The sequence below is a fragment of the Oncorhynchus keta genome, chromosome 17, assembly GCF_023373465.1.
Source record: "Oncorhynchus keta strain PuntledgeMale-10-30-2019 chromosome 17, Oket_V2, whole genome shotgun sequence".
NCBI classification, from domain to species: Eukaryota; Metazoa; Chordata; class Actinopteri; order Salmoniformes; family Salmonidae; genus Oncorhynchus; species Oncorhynchus keta.
In genome coordinates this window covers 32,705-53,499 of record NC_068437.1, presented here as the reverse complement: position 1 = coordinate 53,499, position 20,795 = coordinate 32,705, and the positions used below count along the sequence as shown (strand labels likewise).

At 42.9% G+C, this 20,795-nt stretch overlaps 1 protein-coding gene across 1 annotated transcript in view; it reads left to right on the top strand.

Moving 5' to 3' along the window:
- The window catches only part of LOC127908494 (membrane-associated guanylate kinase, WW and PDZ domain-containing protein 2-like), a 136,257-nt gene that overhangs the window by 88,780 nt on the left and 26,682 nt on the right, over window positions 1–20,795 (top strand). Inside the window, exon 3 of the mRNA XM_052467060.1 lies at window positions 9,821–9,940. Coding sequence (XP_052323020.1) covers window positions 9,892–9,940 — 49 coding nt within the window. The 5' untranslated portion in view covers window positions 9,821–9,891. The remainder of the gene's footprint in view (window positions 1–9,820; window positions 9,941–20,795) is intronic.

The window sequence follows — 20,795 nt, the reverse complement described above, 5'->3', positions numbered from 1 at the left end:
ACACTCTGGTTAACACAAAAACTGCCTAACCAGCTCTGCTAGGGCGAGTAAAATGGTCAGTGGTCTCATTTGTGTCTGGAAGTAGCTAGCTGGCTTGCCAATGTTAGATTGGGTGCTTGACTGCCGTTGCCTAGGCAGTAGCAGATGGGGATCCATAATAAATACAAATTGAAATGCATTCCTGTTGACTAACTCATGAAGCTGGTTGAGGGAATGCCAAGAGTGTGCAAAGCTGTCATCAAGGCAAGTGGGTGGCTACTTTTTTAGTAACTACATGATTCCATATGTGTTATTTCATAGTGTTGATGTCTTTACTATTATTCTACAATGTAGAAAATAGTAAAAATAAAGAAAAATCCTGGAATGAGTAGGTGTGTTTTACATTTTTGACTGGTACTGTATACACCATCTGTTTTTATCAAAGCAGTAACATTTAAGGTAAGTGTGAGGACAGTTACCCCAGTACTTGGGAAACGCCCCTTTTCTACAAATATTTAATGAAATAACTAGTTTGTTTGCCTAAGCCTTCATCCACATAACTTATTTTTTACCATTTTTTGCCTTTTTGTGTCAGAAATTGGACATTTTTCTTAGGGGTGGCTAGTTTCCCCATGTTACACTATCCTAAAATGATTTTATACTAGGTTACGTGTTGGTACCAACTTTCATTCAGAAATTATGACTTAATAATAATAAAAAATTATGCTCTGGTAGGCTAGATAAAATAACAGCAGTACACCACTGGTTATAATACATGTAAAGCAATTGCCATGTGTGGTCAACTGACAGACCTAATTCCAGCATAATTTTAATTGGGACAGCGTCATTGTGCTGATTTGAGACAGGCATGGGAACCCGTCCTGATAAATCAATCAAAGTCAGATTTTTGGTTACAATAAGGCTGGGAAATGATAGCTAAGTTAAGGTGAGTGCTCATGATCATTAGTATAGCAATTTAAAGCAATGCAGGTCTTCTCTACACACACACACACACACACACACATTAGACCTATAGCCTGTCTGATGACCTTCCCTGATGTTTTCCTCAACTTTCCAACACTTTTCTGATGCATTTCAGTTACTTAGTTTACTGATGTGAAAACACATTTTTATACTTTTCCCTTAGGCTATTCAAGTAATTTGACATATTTTCTTATTGGTTAAAAAGGTTGGTTAAAAAGGTTGACATCGTTTCAAAAACAATATAGCTGGAAACACTAGCCTATTGACTTACTGAATTTATTATCTTGTAATTGTATGCTAGCCTACTTGCTGATAGATTATTACAATATTATTGTAACAGTATGCCTACCTACACAATAATAACCTCATATGGGGATACTGACCACAAAGTGTTGATTATTTGGCCTTCGGGAGAGCACAGCCTATGGATGAAAACATCCACCACAGGAAGGAGTGTTGAAAGTCCTGCAGATGAATTGGAATACATTTGCGACATTTAATAATTACTCCTGTCTCTACAGAAATGAATGAAATAATTGAAAATACTACACCAGAGAGTGTGAAATGTCTTCCTTAATAAATGGCTGCAGATTGGTGTTTTGTCACATTACAGTTGCATAGACCTAGTCGAGAGTCACGTAATTGGGCAACCCACGCTGCAAGTATCGAACAGCTGATTGTTAAGTTGTGGCTGTCAATGAACAGCAGCCAGCAGCTAAAACATATTTTGCAATATTTGAAAATACAATTGCGGGAAAAAACTGTTTGGATAAGTGAGTGCCACTGGAAAGTTGGTGACTATAATTTCCTCCTCATATTGTAGGCCTAAGATCTATGTATCCACTCTTTTCATTGGCCTATGCTATTGGCTGCATTTAAAAACATGGGTCGTTTGTTTTATTGATCTCAGTATGTCAATGTCAGAATAGCTTTTGTGTGGTATAAAAAATATTATTGTAATGTCTCCATTGAGAGAAGGTAGAATTTCAGGAAATTATTTTAGAAAAGGCTTTTTTTTCTCTGACCGCAAACCCCTCAGACCCTGGTCTTCAAGACTACGCCCTGAATGGAATGAAACTCTGGTGATGGCCCTGTTGAACACTAATAAGCAATTAGATCAATTGGATAGAAAAATACAGCGTAGACAACCCACAGTGGAATCAATCTTGGATGTTTTCAGTGTCTGCTTTGGTTCTGCGAAAACACTGTGAGTGGACTCTCCCTCCCTCTCTTGAAAGCAAAATAGTTGTCTTAGCTGATAAATGGAGTAGAAAAAACAACAACACCAATCTTGAGTCTACAGTGTGCTTCAGTAGAGATGCCACTCATTAACAACACTGCCTCTCATTAGCACAAATCATCGCGCTCTCTACTGTAGCATCATCTAAACACACACACACTGCAGAGTCTCTACAGCTTAGAGCAGGGCTAATTGAAGCATGGTAATAATGTGCTGTTTGTGCAAGGTTGTAGTTTCCACAATAAGAGGTGTGTGAGTGCATTCGTGCTTGCCTGCCTTCCGGTGTGGGTGCATGCTTGAGTGGGTATGTAGGCAGTGAGTAAGTCATGGTTTTTTAAAGTGGCCTGTGTATCGATTCAGCTCGTTATTAACTTCACAATCATCCTCAGATTGATTTGCTCATAGAGAATCAGCAATGTCGTTACACAAAATGTTCTGTATATTGTTTGGAACATTTCTGTGGAAGCTGAAAAAACTAACCCTATCTTATTTTACCTTATCAACACACACCCAAGCCTAGTGTTTTGAAGGGTTCACATAGATTTTGGCTCACCACAACACATCTTTGTACATATCCATTCAAACCTTCTGCTTGGGTGGGGCTCTAATGCTCTCGTATGGCTTTCCAATCCGTCCGACAACAGCATACATTTATGAAATGGGTTTGGACCATTATGAGAAGCGCTGATTCTTCTCTCTCTCTCTTTTACTCTTCTTGTCTGCACTCTCCCTTATGGTCCCTCAATAGTCACTCATCCTCTCTTCTCTTTACCTACTGTGCCTCTAATTCCCATTGTTGGGGTTTATTCAGATCCCCATTAGCTTTTGCCAAAGCAGCAGCTTTTCTTCCTGGAGTCCACAAAAAAACACAACATGACAAGTAAAAAAACACAGATAAACTGATATACAAGGACAGTCAACACAAATCTAAAATACAAGGATATATAAACAATACAACAATTTGTTTTAGAATAATTGTACAAACACAACAACAAAAGCATGTGTTTGTGTGTGTTTATTTTTTAATTTTTTTATTTCACCTTTATTTAACCAGGTAGGCTAGTTGAGAACAAGTTCTCATTTGCAACTGCGACCTGGCCAAGATAAAGCATAGCAGTGTGAACAGACAACACAGAGTTACACATGGAGTAAACAATTAACAAGTCAATAACACAGTAGAAAAAAATGGGCAGTCTATATACAATGTGTGCAAAAGGCATGAGGAGGTAGGCGAATAATACAATTATGCAGATTAACACTGGAGTGATAAATGATCAGATGGTCATGTACAGGTAGAGATATTGGTGTGCAAAAGAGCAGAAAAGTAAATAAATAAAAAACAGTGTAAAAACAGTATGGGAATGAGGTAGGTGAAAATGGGTGGGCTATTTACCAATAGACTATGTACAGCTGCAGTGATCGGTTAGCTGCTCGGATAGCTGATGTTTGAAGTTGGTGAGGGAGATAAAAGTCTCCAACTTCAGCGATTTTTGCAGTTCGTCCCAGTCACAGGCAGCAGAGTACTGGAACGAAAGGCGGCCAAATGAGGTGTTGGCTTTAGGGATGATCAGTGAGATACACCTGCTGGAGCGCGTGCTACGGATGGGTGTTGCCATCGTGACCAGTGAACTGAGATAAGGCGGAGCTTTACCTAGCATGGACTTGTAGATGACCTGGAGCCAGTGGGTCTGGCGACGAATATGTAGTGAGGGCCAGCCGACTAGAGCATACAAGTCGCAGTGGTGGGTGGTATAAGGTACTTTAGTGACAAAACGGATGGCACTGTGATAGACTGCATCCAGTTTGCTGAGTAGAGTGTTGGAAGCCATTTTGTAGATGACATCGCCGAAGTCGAGGATCGGTAGGATAGTCAGTTTTACTAGGGTAAGCTTGGCGGCGTGAGTGAAGGAGGCTTTGTTGCGGAATAGAAAGCCGACTCTTGATTTGATTTTCGATTGGAGATGTTTGATGTGAGTCTGGAAGGAGAGTTTGCAGTCTAGCCAGACACCTAGGTACTTATAGATGTCCACATATTCAAGGTCGGAACCATCCAGGGTGGTGATGCTAGTCGGGCATGCGGGTGCAGGCAGCGATCGGTTGAAAAGCATGCATTTGGTTTTACTCGCGTTTAAGAGCAGTTGGGAGGCCACGGAAGGAGTGCTGTATGGCATTGAAGCTCGTTTGGAGGTTAGATAGCACAGTGTCCAATGACGGGCCGAAAGTATATAGAATGGTGTCGTCTGCGTAGAGGTGGATCAGGAATCGCCCGCAGCAAGAGCAACATCATTGATGTATACAGAGAAAAGAGTCGGCCCGAGAATTGAACCCTGTGGCACCCCCATAGAGACTGCCAGAGGACCGGACAGCATGCCCTCCGATTTGACACACTGAACTCTGTCTGCAAAGTAATTGGTGAACCAGGCAAGGCAGTCATCCGAAAAAGCGAGGCTATTGAGTCTGCCGATAAGAATATGGTGATTGACAGAGACGAAAGCCTTGGCGAGGTCGATGAAGACTGCTGCACAGTACTGTCTTTTATCGATGGCGGTTATGATATCGTTTAGTACCTTGAGTGTGGCTGAGGTGCACCCGTGACCGGCTCGGAAACCAGATTGCACAGCGGAGAAGGTACGGTGGGATTCGAGATGGTCAGTGACCTGTTTGTTGACTTGGCTTTCGAAGACCTTAGATAGGCAGGGCAGGATGGATATAGGTCTATAACAGTTTGGGTCCAGGGTGTCTCCCCCTTTGAAGAGGGGGATGACTGCGGCAGCTTTCCAATCCTTGGGGATCTCAGACGATATGAAAGAGAGGTTGAACAGGCTGGTAATAGGGGTTGCGACAATGGCGGCAGATAGTTTCAGAAATAGAGGGTCCAGATTGTCAAGCCCAGCTGATTTGTACGGGTCCAGGTTTTGCAGCTCTTTCAGAACATCTGCTATCTGGATTTGGGTAAAGGAGAACCTGGAGAGGCTTGGGCGAGTTAGCGGATACAGGCAATGAGGCAGTGATCGCTGAGATCCTGATTGAAGACAGCGGAGGTGTATTTGGAGGGCCAGTTGGTCAGGATAACGTCTATGAGGGTGCCCTTGTTTACAGATTTAGGGTTGTACCTGGTGGGTTCCTTGATGATTTGAGTGAGATTGAGGGCATCTAGCTTAGATTGTAGGACTGCCGGGGTGTTAAGCATATCCCAGTTTAGGTCACCTAACAGAACAAACTCTGAAGCTAGATGGGGAGCGATCAATTCACAAATGGTGTCCAGGGCACAGCTGGGAGCTGAGGGTGGTCGGTAGCAGGCGGCAACAGTGAGAGACTTATTTCTGGAGAGAGTAATTTTCAAAATTAGTAGTTCAAACTGTTTGGGTATGGACCTGGAAAGTATGACATTACTTTGCAGGCTATCTCTGCAGTAGACTGCGACTCCGCCCCCTTTGGCAGTTCTATCTTGACGGAAGATGTTATAGTTGGGTATGGAAATCTCTGAATTTTTGGTGGCCTTCCTGAGCCAGGATTCAGACACGGCAAGGATATCAGGGTTAGCAGAGTGTGCTAAAGCAGTGAGTAAAACAAACTTAGGGAGGAGGCTTCTGATGTTGACATGCATAAAACCAAGGCTTTTTCGATCACAGAAGTCAACAAATGAGGGTCCCTGGGGACATGCAGGGCCTGGGTTTACCTCCACATCACCCGCGGAACAGAGAAGGAGTAGTATGAGGGTGCGGCTAAAGGCTATCAAAACTGGTCGCCTAGAGCGTTGGGGGCAGAGGATCAGAGGAGCAGGTTTCTGGGCATGGTAGAATATATTCAGGGCATAATGCGCAGACAGGGGTATGGTGGGGTGCGGGTACAGCGGAGGTAAGCCCAGGCACTGTGTCCCCTCACAGTCCCTGCTGTTCCATAAAATGTTGTTGAATCTTTTTTTAAGGTAATTTTGCTGTTTGCTTGAGTAATTGGAGATGGAAGGGAGTTCTATGTGATCATGGCTCTGTATAATACTATGCATTGCCGTGAATTCGTTTTGGACATGGGGACTGTGAAGAGACCCGTGGTGGCATGTCTTGTGGAGTACTGTATGTATGGGTGTCTGAGCTGAATGTTATTTGATTATGCAGACAATCTGGACTTTTATTACAGTAATACTTATCATCAAAACAAGAAGAGAAGAAGTTATTCTCTGGAAAAGCAAGGTGAGAAAGCAAATGGATCCTGCTGAAAAGAGAAGACTAATCTGTCTGTCTGACTAATATATCATCTTCCAAATTGGCCTATGAGCAAACACCATTGTTTTCCAAAGTAAGAGAGAGATAAGCTTTTGGCATAAGCGTAAGACTGGAAATCTATTTTAGGACCATAATTTCCTCCTCATATTGTACAATATGTTTCTCTACACACTCAGGTCTAGGCTATTGGTAAATTCAAGGTTGTTTTTATTGATTTATTCTCAGTTTGTCAGTGTCAAACTACACTGTCATACCTTTGTGGGGTATTATGCATGCATATTCTGCTGATGTATCCAGTCATCAGGGGTTCTTAAACTTTTTAAGCCTAGGACCCAAATTCTAAATTCTGTGTTTTCCTGGGACCCAAGCTTAGGAAAATATGCAACTATACATAAGTATCAGTACATTTAATTGCCCTTGTGCCTAAAACAAATGCAATATAGACAAAAACAAATAACAATGAAATTGAATATCCATATAAATATCTATCCATGTTTATTTTCCCCCATTAAAAACAATCTTACATATCTGTCTAGGTTGGAACTGGTGCTGTTAAAATACAATAAATACTTTTTTATTCTGAACTGGAATAAACTGAGTCATCACACAGATGTAGACCAAAACACACACACACAGAGGTGTGTGGCTGGTTGAAGTTTTTTTATTTGCGCTATGTTTTTGACTGAGGTCTTGAAACTGTTCTGTAAAAAAAAAAAAAGTACTTCAGAGTTGAGAACCCTAACTTGCATAGGTATGTGGTGCCAAGCTGGATCAGAACATCTACTGCTTTCTCAGTCAAGCAGGATACCACTTCCTGCTGTAGATGAGCAACCCAGAACTGTGTGAGTGTGTTTGCCTCAAACAGCGTCTTGCTTCAACCAGTTAATTCCAGGTAAGAATAAAAATGAATACATGTATTTTAACAGCAACAGTTCCAACCTAGACTAGCTAGCTTGCTTACTTTCAGTAGCTAGCTTGCTTTGGCGAATGTTAGCTATTAGCTGTGTACAAGGCCAGGGGATTTTTTGAAAGAGAAACTCACAACTACTACTATGATAGTTAGTACTCCCTTATTCCTGTTATAAAATGACAACAATGCCTAGCTGACTTACTTTTCCAATGTCAAAACCCTGTTTCCTGAAGCATTCTGCCTTGTTCTGAAATAACTCTCTGGGTTTACCACCATGCTGTGGATGTTTGGTTTTATTCATTTGTTCATTTTGAGACTCATTACTAAGCACTTCCCTGCACAAAACACTTTGTGGGCGCTCCTCATTATAAGATTGTATGAAAGAGCGAAAAACTCATCGCTATATATGCGTTTCATGACAGCTAGCAGGAGTCCATTTGATGAGAGCGGTGAGTGATGGCGAGTGGGAATGTCAAATCAGTGGCAGACAGGGCATTATCTGCTGCTGAACGACAGCGCTGCATTTTGTGTGTCGCTGAGTGATCTTCAAGATAACTGCAGAAAAAAAGATCCAGTAATCCATGAAGCACGCAGGCATCTATCTCCCTCTCCCACTCATGCAGCTACGAAACTAGAGACTGCTGCTAAGCAGAGAGCGCACTGAACAGAGAGCGCAGATGCACATGGCCAAATCAATTCCAATAATGAAATAATTATACATTTACTCTGACACGTCGCAACCCACCATTAACAGGTCAGTGACCCACTTTGGGTCGGGACCCATACTTTAAGAAAGGCTGATTCAAAATGATGTAGAATTGCATTTAATGTGTTTATAAAATGCCAAATTTTTCTCAGACCCTAGGCTACAATTTCTTTCCCCCATGTGTACAATTTCTGCAAGCGCCTCTACTCTACTGCTCTCTGCCAGTATGCGAAAGCGATCATAATGCATGTGTAACGGATGTGAAATGGCTAGCTAGTTAGTGGTGTTCGCGCTAAGTAGCGTTTCAATCAGTGACGTCACTTGCTCTGAGACCTCTGCAAGGGCCGTGGCTTTTGTGGAGCGATGGGTAACGATGCTTCGCGGGTGACTGTTGTTGATGTGTGCAGAGGGTCCCTGGTTCGCGCCCGGGTATGGGCGAGGGGACGGTCTAAAGTTATACTGTTACATTAATGCTGTTGACCCAGATCACTGGTTGCTGTGAAAAAGGAGGAGTTATACTGTTACACATGCAATGCTTTATTATAAAGGTTATTTGTTTTTTCATGCATTCCGGTATCTAAGAGCCCCCAAGGTAACCCTTCTCTCAGGCTCACTTTTTGCTCAGGCATCTCCCAATTTACAAATTAAGCACTACCCTTCCCTACATGAAAGTCAATAGTTTTTCTCTGACAAATAGCATTGTATTTGGTAAAACACAATTATCTCCATCAGTTTACTAAGAAAGGGCAGCAAACTGATTTGGTGGCTGTTAGAGCCAGCAAAGGGTGCATTACTATCTTTAGGCAGTGGAAATACTTTAGCTTCTCTTCTCTTCTTCATCTCTTTAGGCTTTGGTTAAATATATAGCAAATAGGGGTGGCAATACAGTTTGCTACCATTCTCAATAGTTTCCCATCAAGGTGGTCCATACCTGGTGGTATAGTTTTTTCACCTGTCCCACGCAAAAAAAAAAAAAAAAAAAAAAGACAACATTCAGTATCAAAAGGTTTTGTTATAAATTTCTCATGAACTTCAATTAATTATGGAGATTAACTGTCAATGATATCATCTAAGTCACTTTCCATTGTGTTCTATGTCATTTATCTTAGTTTGTTAATGTTATTTCTTCTTCTTTTTGTTAAATTTAGTCACATCATTTGTCAATTTACAGTATGTCAACCAATCAACTAAGCACCCTGACTTGTTTGCCACTTATTTTGCATAACTTATTTTAAACAAATCATTTTTCAATTAATCTTCAAACCAGAGGGATCTAACAGTTCTCACAGTTAATTTCCTAACAGCTGCATGCTTGTCAACAATTGGCATAAATAATTTTACAAATACTTCCAGTGCTGCAACTGGATTCACTTCCTCATGCAACAAAAGAGTCCTGAGAACTTTTTGTATGATCTTTTAGAAATTACTTTAGACCCAACTCTTTTCCTATCCTTTTCCCTCTTCTCAATGTTCACTGTCTACCATCTTCCCGTCTACCTCTTCTCTTTGCCCTGCTCAACCGGAGGGCTCCCAGTTCACATCCAGAGTCTGGTAGGAAAAATCTGTTGGGCTGTGAGCCGGCAACCGGAGGGTTTTTGGTATCAATTCCTATATGCCAACTCCTGCTGTTGTGCCCTTTTCCCCCTAAAACTGCTCCAGGCGCTGTGTCTTCAACCTCTCTGTGTGTGTATTTGTATGGCTGGTTTGGATAAAGGAAAATGTTTAGACAAATGTAAGTGTCTGTACCAATTTAAAATAATCTTCTTCTCCCTCTGTAGGTACCACCCGGCAGCCAAAGGAGGGAGAGGTGCCGGGGGTGGACTATAACTTTGTGAGCACAGAGCGCTTTATGGAACTGGAGCAAAGTGGAGCCCTGCTAGAGAGTGGAACTTATGAAGGTGAGTTCACTGACCATGACACTGACCATAACACAACAGTGACCAAGACACTGACCACAATCCACTAGCATTGCTACACGCTCCATAACTGCCACACACACACCACCACATTGGATCTCTTTTTTTTTCTTTCTATTTATTAAGGATCCCCATTAGCTGCTGCCAAGGCAGGAGCTATTCTTCCTGGGATCCAGCAACATTAAGGCAGTTACATACAATCTAAAATATTGCATGACATTACATTTCATAACACATTGTGTTTCCTCAGGCCACTACGCTGCTGTCACATATCTACAATGCAAAATCCATGTGCACGTTTACGTAAAGTGCGTGTCTTATCATGTGTATGTGTGTCTGTGCTTTTGTGTGTATCTCTTCTCATTGTGGTGCTGGAATTGCATTTTAACTTAAGTAATTTCACTCAGACTGTGTGTGAGCTACAGTAAGGGAAAAAGTATTTGATTCCCTGCTGTACGTTTGCCCACTGACAAAGAAATGATCAGTCTATAATTTTAATGGTAGATTTATTTGAACAGTGAGAAAACAACAACAAAATCCAGAAAAACGCGTGTCAAAAATGTTATAAATTGATTTGCATTTTAATAAGGGAAATAAGTATTTGACCCCCTCTCAATCAGAAATATTTCCGGCTCCCAGGTGTCTTTTATACAGGTAACGAGCTGAGATTCATCTCAGTTTGTTACCTGTATAAAAGACCCCTGTCCACAGAAGCAATCAATCAATCAGATTCCAAACTCTCCACCATGGCCAAGACCAAAGAGCTCTCCAAGGATGTCAGGGACAAGATTGTAGACCTACACAAGGCTGGAATGGGCTAGAAGACCATGATCATGAGAACGGTGAGGAATCAGCCCAGAACTATACGGGAGGATCTTGTAAATGATCTCAAGGCAGCTGGGACCATAGTCACCAAGAAAACAATTGGTAATACACTACTCCGTGAAGGACTGAAATCCTGCAGAGCCCACAAGGTCCCACTGCTCAAGAAAGCACATATACATGCCCGTCTGAAGTTTGCCAATGAACATCTGAATGATTCAGAGGACAACTGGGTGAAAGTGTTGTGGTCAAGTGAGACCAAAATGGAGCTCTTTGGCATCAACTCAACTCACCGTGTTTGGAGGAGGAGGAATGCTGCCTATGACCCCAAGACCACCATCCCCCCATTATGCTTTGGGGGTGTTTTTCTGCTAAGGGGACAGGACAACTTCACCGCATCAAAGGGACGATGGACGGGGCCATGTACCGTCAAATCTTGGGTGAGAACCTCATTCCCTCAGCCAGGGCATTGAAAATGGGTCTTGGATGGGTATTCCAGCATGACAATGACCCAAAACACACGGCCAAGGCAAAAAAGGAGTGGCTCAAGAAGAAGCACATTAAGGTCCTGGAGTGGCCAAGCCAGTCTCCAGACCTTAATCCCATAGAAAATCTGTGGAGGGAGCTGAAGGTTCGAGTTGCCAAACGTCAGCCTCGAAACCTTAATGACTTGGAGAAGATCTGCAAAGAGGAGTGGGACAAAATCCATCCAGAGATGTGTGCAAACCCGGTGGCCAACTACAAGAAACTTCTGTCCTCTGTGATTGCCAACAAGGGTTTTGCCACCAATTACTAAGTCATGTTTTGCAGAGGGGTCAAATACTTATTTCCCTCATTAAAATGCAAATCAATTTCTAACATTTTTGACATGTGTTTTTCTGGATTTTGTTGTTGTTTTTCTGTCTCTCACTGTTCAAGTAAACATACCATTAAAATTATAGACTGATAATTTATTTGTCAGTGGGCAAACGTACAAAATCAGCTGGGGATCAAATACTTTTTTCCCTCACTGTACGTGTTCGGTTTGATGCTACTCAAGGCTTTTCATCTGGCTTCAGACCCTGGCAGAGACCTACAGATGGATGATCTGCTGGTTCTATTGCCCAGTAGGAGGTAGGAGTCACCATTTAGACATGGATCTCTTTCACAAGGGAGCCCTGCATATACAATTTCATGACAAAATACAAAATTGAATACAATATAAAACAAGTATAATACAGCACAATGCAAATATTCAAGGAAAACAATTACATTCCTCAATAAGAAGATACTCAATTAATATTTTACATTTCCAGAGTGGGCTGGTTCCAGTAATGAGGTGCTTTTAAACAATAAGCGGATTTACCTAGTTCGGGGGAGACCTGCGGAACCTCAAAAGAACCAACCTTGTGAATAGGTTTGATATTTCTTGTTTTTATATTTTACCAGTGAAGTTATGTAAATTGGACTACAGGACTTTAATGAGGATCAGCCAACTGTTTGATACAGGATGCAGTGGGGAGTATTAAAATTGTTACCTGTGATAAAGCGAAGGGCCCTATTGTAGACAGAATCCAAAGGTTTTAGATTAGTGACTGCTAAAATTTTGTAAATGGTGTCACCATAGTCTAGAACTGGCAGGAACGTTGACTGTGCAATCTGCTTCCTGCTGTTTAGGGAGAGGCAAGATCTATTTCTAAAAAAGGGTGGCTGCATACAGTGACTTCAAACCACCACCAAGTCCCATATGTGCATGATATGAGACGACATACACCTTTCAGGAACCGCACAATCAGGGGTTGCCCCGCACTGAAAAGGAACAATCGCTTTATCTGGGAAAAGAGCTGAAACATTTGCCACTTATACGCATTTGTATTTGTATTTATTAAGGATCCCCATTAGCTGCTGTCATGGCAGCAACTACTCTTTCTGGAGTCCAGCAGCACCAAAACTGCAAAGATATTATCTGTGAGTGCCACAGAACTGACGCTACAGGCGAAACCAAGATGAAATTTCAAACAGGAAATGCCCCAGATTTTGGAGGCGCTGTGTTCCAATGTCTCCTTATATGTCTGTGAATGGGCAAGGAATGAGCCTACACTTTCTGTCGTTTCCCCAAGGTGTCTGCAGCATTGTGACGTATTTGTAGGCATATCATTGGAAGATTGACCATAAGAGACTACATTTACCAGGTGCTCGCTTGGTGTCCTCCGTTGCAATTATTGCGTAATCTCCAGCTACGTGCATTTTTCCATTTGGTTCAGAGGAGAAACCAAACTGCCACGAATGATTTATCATCAAATAGATATGTGAAAAACACCTCGAGGATTGACATGTTTCTGTCGATATTATGGAGTTAATTTGGAAAAAAGTTTGGCGTTGTAATGACTGAATTTTCAGGTTTTTTTCTTAGCCAAACGTGATGAACAAAACGGAGCGATTTCTCCAACACAAATAATATTTTTGGAAAAACTGAACATTTGCTATCTAAGTCTCCTCATTGAAAACATCCGAAGTTCTTCAAAGGTAAATTATTTTATTTAAATTGATTTTCTTGTTTTTGTGAAAATGTTGCCTACTGAATGCTAGGCTTAATGGTATGCTAGCTATCAATACTCTTACACAAATGCTTGTGTAGCTATGGTTGAAAAAAATATTTAGAAAATCTGAGACGACAGTGTTGTTAACAAAAGGCTAAGCTTGTGAGCCATGTAGCCATGGCTCTATGTAGTAATGTGTGCCTCCCATAGTCTGTTCATGACTTTGGGATTGTGAAGACATTTACATTACATTTAAGTCATTTAGCAGACGCTCTTATCCAGAGCGACTTACAAATTGGTGCATACACCTTATGACATCCAGTGGAACAGCCACTTGCATCTAAATCTTTTTTGGGGGGGGGGGGTGAGAAGGATTACTTACCCTTACTTACCGTATCCTAGGTATTCCTTGAAGAGGTGGGGTTTCAGGTGTCTCCGGAAGGTGGTGATTGACTCCGCTGTCCTGGCGTCGTGAGGGAGTTTGTTCCACCATTGGGGGGCCAGAGCAGCGAACAGTTTTGACTGGGCTGAGCGGGAACTGTACTTCCTCAGTGGTAGGGAGGCGAGCAGGCCAGAGGTGGATGAACGCAGTGCCCTTGTTTGGGTGTAGGGCCTGATCAGAGCCTGGAGGTACTGAGGTGCCGTTCCCCTCACAGCTCCGTAGGCAAGCACCATGGTCTTGTAGCGGATGCGAGCTTCAACTGGAAGCCAGTGGAGAGAGCGGAGGAGCGGGGTGACGTGAGAGAACTTGGGAAGTGCCTGGATTAGGACCTGCGCCGCTTCCTGTGTGAGGCAGGGTCGTACTCTGCGGATGTTGTAGAGCATGAACCTACAGGAACGGGACACCGCCTTGATGTTAGTTGAGAACGTCAGGGTGTTGTCCAGGATCACGCCAAGGTTCTTAGCGCTCTGGGAGGAGGACACAATGGAGTTGTCAACCGTGATGGCGAGATCATGGAACGGGCAGTCCTTCCCCGGGAGGAAGAGGAGCTCCGTCTTGCTGAGGTTCAGCTTGAGGTGGTGATCCGTCATCCACACTGATATGTCTGCCAGACATGCAGAGATGCGATTCGCCACCTGGTCATCAGAAGGGGGAAAGGAGAAGATTAATTGTGTGTCGTCTGCATAGCAATGATAGGAGAGACCATGTGAGGTTATGACAGAGCCAAGTGACTTGGTGTATAGCGAGAATAAGAGAGGGCCTAGAACAGAGCCCTGGGGACACCAGTGGTGAGAGCGCGTGGTGAGGAGACAGATTCTCGCCACGCCACCTGGTAGGAGCGACCTGTCAGGTAGGACGCAATCCAAGCGTGGGCCGCGCCGGAGATGCCCAACTCGGAGAGGGTGGAGAGGAGGATCTGATGGTTCACAGTATCGAAGGCAGCCGATAGGTCTAGAAGGATGAGAGCAGAGGGAGAGAGTTAGCTTTAGCAGTGCGGAGCGCCTCCGTGATACAGAGAAGAGCAGTCTCAGTTGAATGACTAGTCTTGAAACCTGACTGATTTGGATCAAGAAGGTCATTCTGAGAGAGATAGCGGTAGAGCTGGCCAAGGACGGCACGCTCAAGAGTTTTGGAGAGAAAAGAGAGAAGGGATACTGGTCTGTAGTTGTTGACATCGGAGGGATCGAGTGTAGGTTTTTTCAGAAGGGGTGCAACTCTCGCTCTCTTGAAGACGGGAGGGACGTAGCCAGCGGTCAGGGATGAGTTGATGAGCGAGGTGAGGTAAGGGAGAAGGTCTCCGGAAATGGTCTGGAGAAGAGAGGAGGGGATAGGGTCAAGCGGGCAGGTTGTTGGGCGGCCGGCCGTCACAAGACGCAAGATTTCATCTGGAGAGAGAGGGGAGAAAGAGGTCAGAGCATAGGGTAGGGCAGTGTGAGCAGAACCAGCGGTGTCGTTTGACTTAGCAAACGAGGATCGGATGTCGTCGACCTTCTTTTCAAAATGGTTGACGAAGTCATCTGCAGAGAGGGAGGAGGGGGGGATTCAGGAGGGAGGAGAAGGTGGCAAAGAGCTTCCTAGGGTTAGAGGCAGATGCTTGGAATTTAGAATGGTAGAAAGTGGCTTTAGCAGCAGAGACAGAGGAGGAAAATGTAGAGAGGAGGGAGTGAAAGGATGCCAGGTCCGCAGGGAGGCGAGCTTTCCTCCATTTCCGCTCGGCTGCCCGGAGCCCTGTTCTGTGAGCTCGCAAGGAGTCGTCGAGCCACGGAGCGGGAGGGGAGGACCGAGCCGGCCTGGAGGATAGGGGACATAGGGAGTCAAAGGATGCAGTAAGGGAGGAGAGGATACAAGGATACAAGGTAGTGGTCGGAGACTTGGAGGGGAGTTGCAATGAGGTTAGTGGAAGAACAGCATCTAGCAAAGATGAGGTCAAGCGTATTGCCTGCCTTGTGAGTAGGGGGGGAAGGTGAGAGGGTGAGGTCAAAAGAGGAGAGGAGTGGAAAGAAGGAGGCAGAGAGGAATGAGTCAAAGGTAGACGTGGGGAGGTTAAAGTCGCCCAGAACTGTGAGAGGTGAGCCGTCCTCAGGAAAGGAGCTTATCAAGGCATCAAGCTCATTGATGAACTCTCCGAGGGAACCTGGAGGGCGATAAATGATAAGGATGTTAAGCTTGAAAGGGCTGGTAACTATGACAGCATGGAATTCAAAGGAGGCGATAGACAGATGGGTAAGGGGAGAAAGAGAGAATGACCACTTGGGAGAGATGAGGATCCCGGTGCCACCACCCCGCTGACCAGAAGCTCTCGGGGTGTGCGAGAACACGTGGGCGGACGAGGAGAGAGCAGTAGGAGTAGCAGTGTTATCTGTGGTGATCCATGTTTCCGTCAGTGCCAAGAAGTCAAGGGACTGGAGGGAGGCATAGGCTGAGATGAACTCTGCCTTGTTGGCCGCAGATCGGCAGTTCCAGAGGCTACCGGAGACCTGGAACTCCACGTGGGTCGTACGCGCTGGGACCACCAGATTAGGGTGGTCGCGGCCACGCGGTGTGGAGCGTTTGTATGGTCTGTGCAGAGAGGAGAGAACAGGGATAGACAGACACATAGTTGACAGGCTACAGAAAAGGCTACGCTAATGCAAGGAGATTGGAATGACAAGTGGACTACACGTCTCGAATGTTCAGAAAGTTAAGCTTACGTAGCAAGAGTCTTATTGACTAAAATGATTAAAATGATACAGTACTGCTAAAGTAGGCTAGCTGGCAGTGGCTGCGTTGTTGACACTACACTAATCAAGTCGTTCCGTTGAGTGTAATAGTTTCTACAGTGCTGCTAATCGGGGCTAGCTGGCTAGCTAGCAGTGTTGTTTACGTTACGTTGCGTTAAAAGAACGACAATAGCTGGCTAGCTAACCTAGGAAATCGCTCTAGACTACACAATTATCTTTGAAACAAAGACGGCTATGTAGCTAGCTACGATCAAACAAATCAAACCGTTGTACTGTAATGAAATGAAATGAAAATGTGATACTAACTGTGGAGCGAGCGGAATGCGACCGGGTTGTTGTTGGCTAGCTGTTAGCTGTTAGCTGTTGGCTAGCTAGCAGAGTCTCCTACGTTAAGGACGACAAATAGCTGGCTAGCGAACCTCAGTGAATTAAGATAATCACTCCAAGGCTACACACACTAAACTACACAATTATCTTGGAAACAAAGACAGCTATGTAGCTAGCTAACACTAGACTAATCAAGTCGTACAGTTGAGTGAATAGCACTACAGTGATGCTAATCTGTGTGCGTTAGCTAGCGCTTGCTAGCTCCTGGGCGAATAGCAGTGAAGGCTACGTTAGGGCGACGAAATACGATAATTATGCAATTATCTCTGATACAAGGACGGCTATGTAGCTTGCTAAGAAGAATTGCTAAGATTAGACAAATCAACCGTTGTACTATAATGAAATGTAATGAAAAAGTTATACAACCTGCAGAGCGAAGTGCGAATGCGACCGCTCGCTCCAACCCGGAACCAGAACAGTGAAGAGATGTCTTGTAGGGTATGCATGGGTGTCCGAGCTGTCCTAGTAGTTTTAAAAGACACCTCGGTGCATTCAGCATGTCAACACTTCTTACAAAACAAGTGGTGGGGATAGGCTTTCCGTCAACGGGACAGTTGTAAATCATGCAGCGCCTTGTGTCATGATCGCAGACTTTAGCGAAACAAGAAATGCAGGTACATATAATTGTCTTATATTGGCTGAAAGCTTAAATTCTTGTTAATATAACTGCACTGTCCAATTTACAGTAGCTATTACTGCAAATAAATGCCATGCTATTGTTTGAGGAGAGCTCCTAACAACAAAACACTTTTTCCACCGTGATAGGTATGATAAATTCACCTCTGAAAGTGACATTCTGAAATCTTGCTCTGATTTATCATCCAAAGGGTCCCAGAGATAACATCAAGTGTTGTTTTAGATAAAATCCTTTTTCATATAGCATGCACAATCGATTTTGTATTTCCACTCTTTCAATTTGCAAAGAAAGGAATCTGAAAATCTAACCCTAAACATTGTTTCAACCAGTAAAATCACATTCATATTTATTCCTCAGAGATCCTAGAATGTACCAGACTTCACTCTATCATTAGGGGTGTAGTACATCCTATAGGACATCAAATTTGGTCAGAGAGCGACGCCTTCGTGGCACGCTGATGACACGGGCGGTCTTCACTTGATCAACTGTAACTTTGTCAAATATGCACCAATCGGGGTCAAACAAAGCCAGCTAAGTGGTCAATGAGCTGGGCTGTCGTAAAATGTAGCTGCTTACCTTGTGCGACAATAAGCCTTTTCCTTTTGGACAAAAATTATAAGAATATGGAGAGTTATGAAAACTGGTTGTTTCGCAAATGTTGAACTTGTAATATGGCTACTAATACTGGAAAAGCTGAATCAAAGTCCAAGTATACAGATTTGACGATATTCTTGCAGAAAAATGTAATGTGAATGTTAATGTCTCCTTCATGATTTGCCCAAATGTACCTGGGTGACTTTACACTAAATGTCATGTAGTTTGCTCATACTTCAAGTTATCCGTCTGAAACTTTGCATACACTGCTGCCATCTCGTGGACACCATCGTGATGGCTAGATGTGGGACCTTTCTCTTGCATTTAAAAGAAGGTGGTAGAGAAGAAAAAAGAAAGTGTTTCCTTTCAAATGGTACCAAGAATGTGCATATCCTTGCTCCAGGGCCTGAGCTACAGGCAGTTAGATTTGGGTATGTCATTTTAGGTGAAAATTGAAAAAAGGGGTCTCTCTCTAAAAAGTTAAATCAATTTCTCCTCATCTTTGAGCCATGAGAGATTTATACGCAGATTATTAATGTTAGCTCCCTGCGTACATTTAACTTGTTGAGGATAGGGGGCAGTATTTTCACTTTGGATGAATTGCATGCCCATAGTGAACTGCATCCTACTCTGTCCTAGATTGCTAATATATGCATATTATTATTGGATAGAAAACACTCTGAAGTTTCTAAAACTGTTTGAATTATGTCTGTGAGTATAACAGAACTAATAGGGCAGGCAATCTTTCAAACAAGAAGTGAAATTCTGAATGTGGGTCAACTTTGACGTCATCGCCCCTTCCTTTCCCAACAAGATATGGATATGGTACCACTTCCTACACCTTCGACGAGATGTCCTCATTCAGTAGAACGTGGAATGGAGCTTTTGGTGTGAACTTTGACCGAATGGGAGGGGAAATAGTCACGGTCTTGGCAGAATGCAATTTCCCTGTGGCGCATTTCTCTGTGGGTGCCAACGTCGTTATATTTGGCTGCAGCTGAAAGCGTATGATCCGGTTGGAACGTTATTGGATATATATGAAAAAAACATCCTGAAGATTGATTCTCTACTTAGTTTGACCAATTTATTCGACCTGGAATATATCTTTTTGAAGTTTTCGTGCGAGTTGTCCTGGACCAGCGTCAGCTTTTGGGCACGTGAGCTGAAAGTGCTAGCAAATGCAGCTAATTGGACACTAGTATTGGACATTATGGAACAAAACAACGATGTATTGTGGAACTAGGACTCCTTGCACTGCATTCTGATGAAAGATCATCAAAGGTAAGGGAATAGTCAAAGTTAATGATGAGTATTTCTGTTATCTGGCGTAGCTTTCTTTAATTCCTCCTGATATTTTGGAGGCATTTCTGAACATGGCGTCAATGTAAACCGAGATTTGTGGATATAAATATGCATATTATCGAACAAAACATAAATGTATTGTGTAACATGTCAAATGAGTGTCAACTGATGAAGATTTTCAAAAGGTTAGTGATTCATTTTATCTCTAATCCTGCTTTTGTGACTAACTTTGGCTGGAAAAAATGGCTGCGTTTTTCCTTTGATTTGGTGGTGGTCTAACATAAATATATGTTGTGTTTTTGCTGTAAAACATTTTAAAAATTGGACATGATGGGTAGATGAACAAGATGTTTATCTTTCATATGCTGTATTGGACTTGTTAATGTTTGAAAGTTAAATATTTCGGAAGAATATTTTTGAATTCCCTGCGCCACCTTTTCAGCTGAATGGGGGAGTGGAGTTCCCCTCGGGGATCGCCTTGCCATGACAGGTTTTAAGAGCCAGCAATGCTGTCCTGTTTAGAGCCAATTGTAATTTTCCGAAGTCCTTCTTTGTGGCACCTGACCACAGTAGTCCAGGTGACACAAAACTAGGGCCTGTAGGATCTGCCTTGTTGATAGTGTTATTAAAAAAGCAGAGCAGCGCTTTATAATGGACAGACTTATCCACAACTTAGCTACTGTTGTATCAACATGTTTTGACCATGACAGTTCACAAATCAGGGTTGCACCAAGCAGTTTAGTCACCTCAACTTGCTCAATTTCCACGTATTATTACAATATTTTATTGGGGCTTAGGGTTTTAGTGAATGAGTTGTCCAAAACACAATGCTTTTAGTTCTTGAAATATTTAGGACTAACCTATTCCTTGCCACCCATTCTGAAACGAACTGCAGCTCTTTAAGTTTTGTAGTGCTTTTACTCGCTGTAATAGCTGACGTGTATGGTGTTGAGTCATCCACATACATAGACAAACTGGCTTTACTCAAAGCCAGTGGCATGTCATTAGTAAAGATTGAGAAAAGTACATACTTCTCCCCATCTTAGCTACTGTTGTATCATGTTCCTGACACTTTACAATCCAGGGTTACTCCAAGCAGAAAAAAGCAAGGGGCATAGACAGCTGGCCAAGGGAATTCTTGATTCTACCTGGATTATGTTGGAGAGGCTTCCATTAAATAACACGCTCTCTGTTCTGTTAGACTCTTTATCCAGAATGTAGCAGGGGGTGTAAAGCCATAGCACATATGATACCAGTCAAAGGTTTGTATACACCTACTCATTCCAGGGATTTCATTTATTTTCTACATTGTAGAATAAGAGTGAAGACAAACTATGAAATAACACATATAGAATCATGTAGTAACCAAAAAGTGTTAAACAAATCAAAAGATATGTGTATATATATATATATA